Source organism: Etheostoma spectabile, chromosome 3 (genome assembly GCF_008692095.1).
Source record: "Etheostoma spectabile isolate EspeVRDwgs_2016 chromosome 3, UIUC_Espe_1.0, whole genome shotgun sequence".
NCBI classification, from domain to species: domain Eukaryota; kingdom Metazoa; phylum Chordata; class Actinopteri; order Perciformes; family Percidae; genus Etheostoma; species Etheostoma spectabile.
Genome location: NC_045735.1, coordinates 25,318,454 through 25,329,549, shown reverse-complemented (window position 1 = coordinate 25,329,549; position 11,096 = coordinate 25,318,454). Strand labels below are relative to the sequence as shown.

The window sequence follows — 11,096 nt, the reverse complement described above, 5'->3', positions numbered from 1 at the left end:
TGTATGTATTGTCCTTTAGTGGGATTTACAAAAATCCACAGCTCCCTGTTCAGATGCACCTGCATGTTCAGATGATGTCTAGCTGCAAGCCAATCACTGCTCATGCACACGCATTGATTCTCCCTTGTAGGAGACCGTTTTGGGCTTTAGCGGAAAGGGGGGAGGGACTGAGAAGTTGTTGATGTTCAAATTCTTTGGCTAAGTTCTGGATGTTTGCAATCCTACTACCTACAGCACCTTTAAATCACATTAAGAACAAACAAAAATAGTGTAAATAGATGTGTGTCACGGATGTTGATCTCAATCTGTCTCACCATCCTGATCAGCGCGTAGTGGCGTGTTGTTTCGGTACCAAGTGATGTTTGGCCTGGGGAAGCCATTTTTGACCTCGCAGATCCCAATCTGTAGGAGAGGAGAGAGGATGAGAAAAGACAAAATTCAAAGAATTAAATTGTAGCCTAATGGTAATTTCAGCATTTTTTTACTGATACTGATGTGCCAAAGCTTGTTTACCTTGGATGGGCTGTCTTCATTGACTGAGATCCCTGTTTGCACACCCTCAATGGTGGGATGTTCTGGTGTTTCTGCATAGCAATTAAGAAATGAAATAAGAACTAGGAATGGCTAAATTTGCCATAAAAATATTTTTAGTGTCTCATATGTAAGTTAAAGTATCATTGGAAGCACTGAAATGAATTAAAGGTGTCAGTTAAAGGCTAATCGATACAACGAGCTGAAGTTTTAGTTTAGGTAAAAAAGCTGAAAAAATTTAATTGAAGAAAATGAAGATGAAATAAGTTGAAATGTTACAAATTGTGACATTGTGCAAGGGGGGATGACTTTGTAAACATTGTGATGCATCTATGAAGTGTGGGAGTAAAAAGAGTTTGAGGGTGTTTTTTTTAATTTTTTTATTTGGGCTAAAAGGTTTTCACTCAAACCATTGTAAAAAACACGCCATCTGAGATTGAATCTTACCGAACACCTTCAGCTTTGTGCGTCCCTCCCCAGTCCCATCTGTTAGACCTTTAATGAGACAGATAAATTCCAGTTCGTCTACCGGCTGCACGTCGCTGATAGTCAGCACTATCTCTCCAGTGGCTCCGGTACCATTCACACTCATCCGCTTTGTGAACTGTGTGCCTTGGTCTACAACCTTCATGGTGGTGTCTTGGTAGTAGATTTTCTGCTTCTCACCCGGAGGTTTCACCTAAAGGTTTGAGTACAAAAGCATGAAACATTGCATGCATCATCATCCTACCTCTCTGTGTATGCATCAGGCTTAAAGAAACTCACGTAGAACCACTGTATGACCATGCCTCCGACGCCGTCAGATGATGTAAACAGGCAGGTGATGTGAGCTGTTTCTCCCCTGAACACCTCCACTCTGTCCTCCATGTTCACCTCCACATTAGCCCACACTGAAATGGAGAAAGAGAATATGGTTGTTGTTAAATATGTCTGTTCAACATTTTCAGTCATTTATTTCCATCAATCTCATATTTGCAACATAACGACAATTTGTGCAATTGTACTTGGGTGAGTAATTCTCACTTAATTATCAACTGCAATCACATTATTTATTTACTTTTGGAGTAATAAAAGTAGGTTTTTTTTTAAAATATGTTCTTAATGTTTTTTTTAATCAAAGACCTTTGGTAATATAACATAAATGCTCTTTTAGCCTTCAAGTCTTACTGGGAAGGCTGGTGTACACGTTTGTTTGATTGAGCCGGCAATTTTCAATACTCAAGTTCCCCTGCAATTTTCCAAAATCCAGCGAGATTTCGAGATTGAACGAGTGCCATTCAAACCTCTAATGAATTAATACGTTGTGGAAAATGTGATGGGAGTATCACATAAATGTGCGTTTATTGAGTCATTTGAGGAAGGTTACATCATGAACTAGTACTTCTAAGGATTCCTAAAAGTGGTGAACAAACTATGTAACGGAGATATTGTTTCTAAATCTAGCAAAATGCATGCCAATACCAATAAATATCTGCCAATATTGGCCTCTGCAGGATATCAGCCAATCAAAACATAAATCCAATAAAGCTTCACTGAACTGAACCTGAAATGAACAGGATTGTGATACAACAGAACCTCAAGTTTATTCGCAAAGATTAATAATTATCATCCTTACAGGAACCTGAGTTATAATGAAGAAACTAACTTTTGCATCCAAACCCTGTTGACACAAAATCAAAAGAGGCATGGAGGCAAAAAGAAGAGACATGAAAGTTGATGGAGGGTCAAAGGGAAGAGAGAAATGCTATGACAGGAATGAGGAGCCCACCCATGTCCACATTAATGTGCTGCATTCCACCATGTCACCCTCTCACAGGAAGAAAGGCTCAATTTACAGGCAGCATAGTAGCCCCACTGTTCTTCCATGATCTGTCTCTGAGGAAAGAGGTTTTCCCCCTCCAAGGTCTCTTTGCCATCCTAATAGTCTATAGGAGGGACCCCAAATTACACTTTACATTGCATTGTGTGTCAGCTGTGCGAGATGCCAACGGGCGCTGTAGCCAGGAGGTAACAAGGTTGCCAGGTTTGATTTAGCCTTTCCTTGTGTTGATGAATGTAGCTTTTCTTGTAGTTTATGTCAAGAGCTGCTCAGAAGAATGTAAATGCGGTTAATCTGTTCTCCAACATTGACCTTTTTTTAACCTCAAGAAGCACAACAGACAATACAATATAAAACACTGTTTCACAAAGGATCATTTTTAAATTATATTTTGTTATGTAAAAGCTTTTTTACAGCGCGAAAGTTCACATCAAGATTTTCCGTGCTACGCTTCCTACTAATGTCTCAAGGTCTTCCACAGCAAATTGAGTTTGCTTAGTTACTTGCTTGGGCCGCTCCACCTACTGAAGAAGAACATGAGATTCACCTGACAACTCTTTAATGTAAAAAAACTTAAAAACTGAGTAATTTCCAGCCACGAGTGTGGGTGCACAGTGTTAGAAAAAAAAGCTCTGCAAACCTACTAGCGATTTTTTGCCAAAAACAGTGAAATAGATCATATAAAATGGTTAACTGTTTTAGATTTAATTTGTATAGAACAATTGGAGAATTGTTCAGACACTTTTTTCCAGGCAGAATCAGGGCACTAGTATACTGTATCAGGTATCCAGAGACACTTCATCCAGGAAAAATGATCAGATGCATAGTCTTGCAGTTAAGTGAATTACCACACTAGGGCGGCCTGCTGATGAGCTTCTTACCCAGCAGACACATCCCTGCATCACTGCTGGCATTTCACTCCTTCATCATCTGCACGGATAACAAACATTTACCACTCCCCCCCAACTAAACCTCTGACTGCTCCTTGCCCTGCATCAACAATAAACATGCCTTCCCTTTCTTTTCCGACTTCTTCTCCATCTGTCCACATCTCAAACCCTGTTTACTCTCCCACCTGCCTCTCCCTCTGCAGTGTTTTGCTGTTTACCAACGGCTAATGGAGCTGGACGGATGCTTTCCTAAAGAAATCCAATTAGCCTCTTCGCATGGACATTTCCTGGCCATTAGCAATGGAAGGACATTGCTGACTCACTTGCAACATCCCAACCCCCACCTGAGGACTTACCTACAGTCAAAAGTGGAATTCAGAAAGCCTATTTCAAATTCTAGTTTGCATCATACAGAATGTTTCACAAACTCGTTCCCCATCCTGTCTGACAGCTGAGAGTCTGTTTGCTCAGGGGAATCTCAATCAAATCTCATTAGTAATTTGACCAGCATTCATCTCCACAGTGCATCAACAGAGCGGCTGGCACTCCAAGGCCTCAGATCGATCCTCTCTGGTGATGAGAGAGCAGCAATTGGAGTCAATGCACATTATATAATAGTCCTAAATCAGTACGACAGAATAAAGCTGAGCTGCTTTATGAGCTGCCCTCAGCAAACAATATCTTCACCCTGAAGTGTGTGTTTGACCCTGAGACAACAATTTAACATGTTAAGTGTGATTTCCACAAGAGGGCGGAATGTGCTCTGTACACTAAAGTAAATATCTGCTGCTGAGGAGAGGAGAGAAGAGAAGACTGTGGCAACGTACAAAGTGCAGTCACTACGACAATGATGTGGTGCTTTTGTACGTGCAGGTAAGATAGGAACGTGTGTGTGTGTGTGTGTGTGTGTGTGTGTGTGTGTGTGTGTGTGTGTGTGTGTGTGTGTGTGTGTGTGTGTCATCTAACCAATGCAACTGAATACAAATAAAAATGAACAAAAACTCACTTACGGCTGTTTCATTCTGAACTATAAGAAATCAACAATGAAACTTACGGCTGAAACATTTTACTGTCAATTTATCTGCTGGCAATATTTTCAATTAATCAATTAATCTTTTTCTATAAATTGTCAGAATATGGCTTCTTTAAATTACTTGTTTTGTCCAACCAATAATCTATAACCCGAAGATGTTCTTCTGTTTGCCATCACATCCATCCAAGGAAAAAAAAAAAGAAGCAACAATTAAGAAGCTGAAATAAATTAATGTTTGGCAAATAGTTGCTTTAATTAACTAATCGATTTAGCGTAAATGAACAAATAAAGAATATATTTCACTTGATGTGAAAGTGCAGCAGGAAGATCGATCACTATCGGCTGTGAGAGTAGTATTGATCTTCTCATTCAATTCTTGGCAAAAAAAGTGAATAAGCCTATTTCCCAAGAAAACAGTATCAAAAAATGTCATTGAACTTGTTATATTAATATACAGTGTATGTGATATTGTCATACAATGTAAAATATATATATTTATATTTTAAAGGACTTTAGAAAGTAAGCCTCAAATTTACAAGAATGCATAACAAAAGGATTCCCACAGTACAGAAAGAGGAAAACCCTTACAATAACAGGACTGTTTTTGTTCCCACAGATATGTAGAAAACATACCAGAGAAATGTTGCTGTCAAATGAACATTTTGCTTTGATTTATGAAGCTAATTGAGTCTGCGTCACTTGCATAAATATGGTAAATATATATCTTACTTGTGACAGCAATGATTATCAAGCTTCAGTCAAGGCTCCAGGTGATCCCTAGACAGAAATAATCGTATCGGTTCAGCTGTTCCCACCTTCAAACACAGCTCATCCCACAAAGTGGGCAGATACTACTCAAAGGCACTGCTAGATTAGGTGTACTTAAAGATAAGACTAAATAAGCCCCACAACACACCCATTACAAAAGGAGAGCACGGGAAGAAAGGATAGGATAATCTCAAGGGGGAAGTGGTATCAAAGACATTGTTATGTCTACAATGACGTCAAAGTCTTTTGTCAGGATACACAATCAGTTTTTGTCTTTGGATGGGGATGATAACAAAACTTCCTGCCATGCTCGGAGCTTTTTTCTCTTCATTTATTCCTCTTATGACAACAACACGTACAGAAAACACTCAATCAACACGGAAAACTAATGCCAGGTGATCAGCAGACAGTCTTCCATTAGGATTTTTATTAAACAAGTATGACCATATACATACTGTATGTCAGACGTTTCAGTCCTCCCTCTGACAGGTACAGTAGACAGATGAGATGAAGCATGTGGTTGTTCAAAGGCTGGAATCTGTTATGACTACCTAACCATGAAGGGTTTAGTTGATGGACTGCAGTCGACCTGCTCCCTCGGTCTGCTCTGTCAGCTGGCCCAGACCACATATGGTCATCGGTGAGGGAGAGGAGAAGCTGTTCATCTTCAGCACATTAACTGGCATTTACATCAGTGAATCGTCCTGGACTCCTCTTGACATTAACCTAACTAGGTTGTAGAATGGTGGCACAGGGGCAGAACATGGCCCAACGAGGATTTTTTTTAGCTCTCTTTTTAAAAATGAATGAATATTACGCATTTTAGCATTCTGAGATGGGAGAAAAACATGATCTGGTTTATTGGCATTTCTTTAAACCAACCGCAATTGTCTTGGGCAGCGCTAAGCTCTGCGAGGAGCCCCTTTAAAAAATCCTCAGGAAGGAACTTGTTATGGTGGAACATGTATGTAAAAAGCTGTTTTAGTTGTGCAAGAGAAAACTCAGATTGGACAGAAAGTCTAGTTAGCTGTCTCAATTAACAAAGCACCGAGATCTGAGGAGCAATTACCATTGTCCTCATAAATCCACCAAAGTTTCAAATTTCAACACAAAGAAAGCAGAAGGAAACGAACATCGGTGAAAAGACATGCATCTGGCGGAATTTCCTGTGGTACTGGAGAAATCCTGCAAATGGAACATCGCGGATATAGACTAGAGTATTTTACTGGTACTTTCAATATCATTTCAGTATTAGTGTCAACAAAGTTTCCTCATTATGTTACAAAAAAGTATACTAAGTAGCATTAATTCAATTCAATTTTATTTATAGTATCAATTCATAACAAGCGTTATCTCAAGACACTTTACAGATAGAGTAGGTCTAGACCACACTCCAGAATTTACAAGGACCCAACAGTTCTAGTAGTTTCCTCCAGAGCAAGCAACAGGGCGACATTATTTTTCTTTCAAAACTCCTCGGCTGTTTAAGTAAATTAGTATAGAAACCTCATTTCTAGGAGATATGGCTATGACACGGACAGCCTCTCTCTCTCTCTGAGAGAGTATAACTTTCAGTAGGAGCACATCATGTGAAAATGGTTGACAGAATCGATACTGACTGGTTGGTGCAACAGGAAAGGTATATAAAATGGTTTACCCCCTGAAATGCTCAGCAAGTGTCATGGTAGTGACCTGAGGGTGTGGCGATAGTAAAGCTTATGTGTAAAATGACATTTCATCCTCTGGGCACCATGAATATATTAAATAAATACCATAACAATCTATTAATTAGAAGTGGTAAAAGGTGAAAAAATATGGCCTGATGGTGGTGCTTGAGTAAAGGTCAGAAGGTCACCAGAATAACCATGAATTTCCGTAACAAATTTTGGGTCAACCTGGCTACTAGCTGTCAAGACATCTTTTACATGGATGGAGAGATAGACATTGATTTCCTAAGGATCTGCGGAGAAAAAACTTTAAGAAACCACTTCCTCAAATCTGAGGGGAAATACTCTGATCAAAGCAGCAGCAGTGAGTGACAGGATGCTCGCTGAGGGCAGGCGTAAGCAGAAACACACAGCCTGAGGTCTCTCAGCCTGTCTGTCTGGGAGCTGTAAGGTGGGACGGGGCCCTCAGATGTGCAATAGGATCCGTCACAAACACACACGTGCGCTCTCACACATGCACACACACGCACACACAAACAGGTCTCTGAGCTGTATCCAACTACTGACCTGAACTTGAGACCCGACTGCAGCACTAAACATATTATTACATGGTTTGCAAATGTCTCAGAGCACATGACACACATCCTACTCTGCTATGTTTCATTCACTCGTTTCCAGCCATTTATTTCAGTGATTCACCAGCAGCCAGAAAGCATCTGCTCTTTCTAAAAGGAACCATGTAGTTAAGAATCCATTCATCCAAAACAGAGAGCACGCAGTTTTGTTTGCATTACGGAGGCCTAATCTAATCTGTTTCTTCTATCAGAAGGTCAGATTTATGGTACTGTATTAATATTTACATTCTGTGGATTCCTCTGCATAAACTCTAATGCATGTTTAATTTACTTCTGGCATGTCCCTTAAAAGGAAAGGTTGCAACTCCACTGAACCAAGACATGAAAGGACGAGTATGAATATTATATTAAAAAGGGAGGGCGTATAGCGAGACAGCGAGGCTTCCCTGTGTGTGTGTGTGTGTTCTGTCGTAAACTTAGATTTAATTGCTTACCATCACCCACTAGCTTATCCTGTCAGGTGATTTCACTGTCGAGAATGGAAAGGCAGAAAACAGACAACACGAGGGAGCATAATTATAATCATCTTAAAAATAACAAGAGACATATTACATTCAATTATAATGTTATTGTTTAGTAGTGAAACACAGCATGCGTTGCATACCACAGTGTATATTACTTTGATCCAAATATTTCCCCTTTCCACACGCCAGTAAAATAAAGCAACAGCTCGGGGACATGTTTCCAGCCCTGTCACATCTAAGAATAACAATAGCCCATCAAGCTTGTTTGCTTACATGATACAGCAGAATTACAGTGCACTGACCCGGCTAGCTCCAGAAATAGCAGCCCTAATTCAGGACATGGTGAGACAGCGAGAGGGAGCATGGGAAAACAGGGCCTCAGTCAGGCTGCTCTTTGTACAGATGTAAATAGGTCTGAGGAGAGGGAGTGGAGTGTAGAGTTAATATGAGCAAACCGATAAAAGGAGCCCAAGAGAGGATAGAGAAAGAAAAAATAGAGGTGGGCAGGAGAAAAAAAAATCAAGGGATGTGTGAAGAAAGAGGGTGTTTGGTTCTCTGACAGTTACTATGACCTCTGACATTTATTGCAGTGATCCCCTCAAAGGCACACTTACAGTATACAGTGTTATCAAGCTGAAGATAAGAACTCTCACTCAGTGTGGCTCCTGACAAGCTGCAGGAAGTCATGTCACACAAAGCCACCTTTTACTTCAAGGGTGCATTCACTCCACTCAGCAGCTCTCTGATTCAAGCTGGTATTAAAATTGAGTGGCAGTGTAGCAGTTATGGCCTTTTCAAATGTTACATTATTTTAAATACTATAAATATTCTCCATTAGTTGGGGGGGGGGAGTGTCCTACAAAAAAGGTGTCATCCCTTCATGTTTCATCAAACCTGAAACCATTAGTCTCTAGATTATTATGCTTGAGTAGAGTTCAATTTTTTTTAAAGTTTGATTAATAAATATATAACATACATAACAAACGATGCTATCAAGTTGCATTTGGGGATTAATATGATCCAGTGATTTTGAAGCTTGAGTGAGAATATCTCAGCCTTTGTTATGTCCAATTTCACCATTATTTGTATCTGTCTCTTCAAGTACCTGAATATTGGTTCAATAATGGAGTGTCCCTTTATTTTTATCTGGAAGAAGCCACACAAAAATAAAAATGTGATATTTTCATTAAATATAAAAATTCTTTTCTTCATTTCAAAGTTCGAAACTGGTTGGCTATGGGGAAAATTAGGGTTCAAGTTGACAACAATGCACATAGTGACTCATCATAATGAAAATCTGGTATTGACAAGCAAATACAGCAGATCCTATCTCCTGGAAAACTGAGAAACGTCAAAGACATATTTCAGGGATAGTCGGCCGCGGCCACATTTTTCCCACCCTTCCTAGATCCATACAGAACAGTAGCCCCACTTAGTTTGGGTGAATGTGTCTTAGCTAAATGGTGCAGAGGAATGTTGTGAGAAACTCTTGAAAACATAAACACTAAAAGGCCTTGTCACACATTCATCAATCACATTAATCCTGTGAAGCATGCACGCACGCGCACACGCATCTCACCATAAACTCAACATGCAGCAGGGTTTCTAATGCCATGAAAGAGCCACTCAACCGAAAGAATGACAGATTTTCTACAGCAGAGACCAGTAAATATAAATGATATTTGTAGCCATTATTTTGAAGTACTATTGAATATGTTATGCCATTTCTAAAGAACCAGCAAGCAATCTTGTCAGCTGTAATTCTGCATTGAATTCAAAACTTCTTTGATCCACAGTGCACAGTGGTGCTCATTGGGGATCTTTCTATAAACCCCTCTGGCACCAGGCTCTTTGTCATAAGTGTGTTTTACTGTTTCTTCATAAATATGCATGCATTTTTATCCTGTTTGCTTGTAACCAGTTAGGAAGGCTTTTATTTATTGATGAGGAGTCTAGTGACCTTATTATGGTTACATCAAGAGGAGACATTTCTAAAACTAGTCTTGTTGCTTCGACCTTGGGCTGAGTGGATGGCTCCATTCCCGCTATGCTGGCTGCACACAGTAACTCTCCTGAAGTTGCAGACTAGCCAACAGCTCCTAACAGAAATAGCACCTAGAAACTGGACACTGAGGAATTACAGGAGTTCAAGGTGTGAATGGATCAAGATATGATGCATGCAGATCAGTAAACCAGATGTAGTTGATCGGTATTAAACATAGACTGTGTAATTTTACTGGACATAGCATGTGTGACGTCACCCATTGGTTTGTGGAGATCTGCTATGAGTTGTTGAGTTTGCCATTACGGGCGCAGCCATCCTAGTTGCGGATGTGACGATATTAGACTAGAGAGAAGAGTGAAGGAGGAGCCCTTACACTCTATGTAACATTTCACTGGCAATCACATCACAGCCACGCCCTAAAACACCTCAGCGATTTTAAAATCAACAAGACCATGATTTAAAAACAAAATGAACATCATTCTGTGTTGCAACAGACTTAAAACTAGCAATTGAGGCCAGAAACCCTTTATGAAAATGTTTACTGAGGTAATAAATCAAGTGAGAAGTGGGTCAGTTTCTCATAGACTTCTAAAAAAAAAAAACTGCCTTTTGCAACCGCACATGCCTCCCCCTGCTGGATTTCAGATAGAATGCAGATTTAAGGCACTTCCGCATTTGCAACACTTTGACAAACCAGATGCTTTGTCCATTTATATTTACAGTCAATGGTATCAAATTCTACGTATACATTTTTGACCAATAGTAGCGCTGTGGAGGGCAGCTTTTTGGACTATCAGATGACAAAACACTGCAATATGGCGTAAAGGTTTCAAAGTAATTTGCCATGAATGTGCCCTTGCGTGTATTTGACTGGCCAGCGCAGGATGACGTTGCATTATGAAGGAACAAATATTGAGCCTGGTTCAACGTTTTGTCTGAAAACCCTGCATTGTTTTGCTGGAACCTGAAACGTTGTAATTATGTGGTATCATGCATCTGGGGCAACCAGGATGCCCCCTTTTACCACTTTCGGATGTCTTTTTTAAACTGACAATTAAGCGATAGATCAAACATGTAATTAATAATACAAATAATCATAGATATTTATGACCCTAATACACATTTGGTAGTGCTCCTCTGCATGGAGCCTTTGTGGGGTTCAGGTGATGTTTTAACTGCTGTGTGCAGAGACGGACAGTGGCAGCTGCAGCAACCAAACTGCACATTCCCACGATGCCTGAGAGAAAACAAGGTCAACTTGTCATAGTGACCTGCCACACACAC

At 40.0% G+C, this 11,096-nt stretch overlaps 1 protein-coding gene across 10 annotated transcripts in view; it reads right to left on the bottom strand.

Moving 5' to 3' along the window:
• Positions 1 to 11,096, bottom strand: part of mcamb (melanoma cell adhesion molecule b) — a 39,475-nt gene that overhangs the window by 9,608 nt on the left and 18,771 nt on the right. For all 10 annotated transcript variants that reach the window (XM_032512282.1, XM_032512285.1, XM_032512281.1 and 7 more), the window contains exons 2-5: positions 1,297 to 1,421; positions 979 to 1,210; positions 514 to 584; positions 315 to 402 (exon numbers count right to left, since the gene is read on the bottom strand). In XM_032512282.1, the coding sequence (XP_032368173.1) occupies positions 315 to 402; positions 514 to 584; positions 979 to 1,210; positions 1,297 to 1,421 (516 nt within the window). The remainder of the gene's footprint in view (positions 1 to 314; positions 403 to 513; positions 585 to 978; positions 1,211 to 1,296; positions 1,422 to 11,096) is intronic.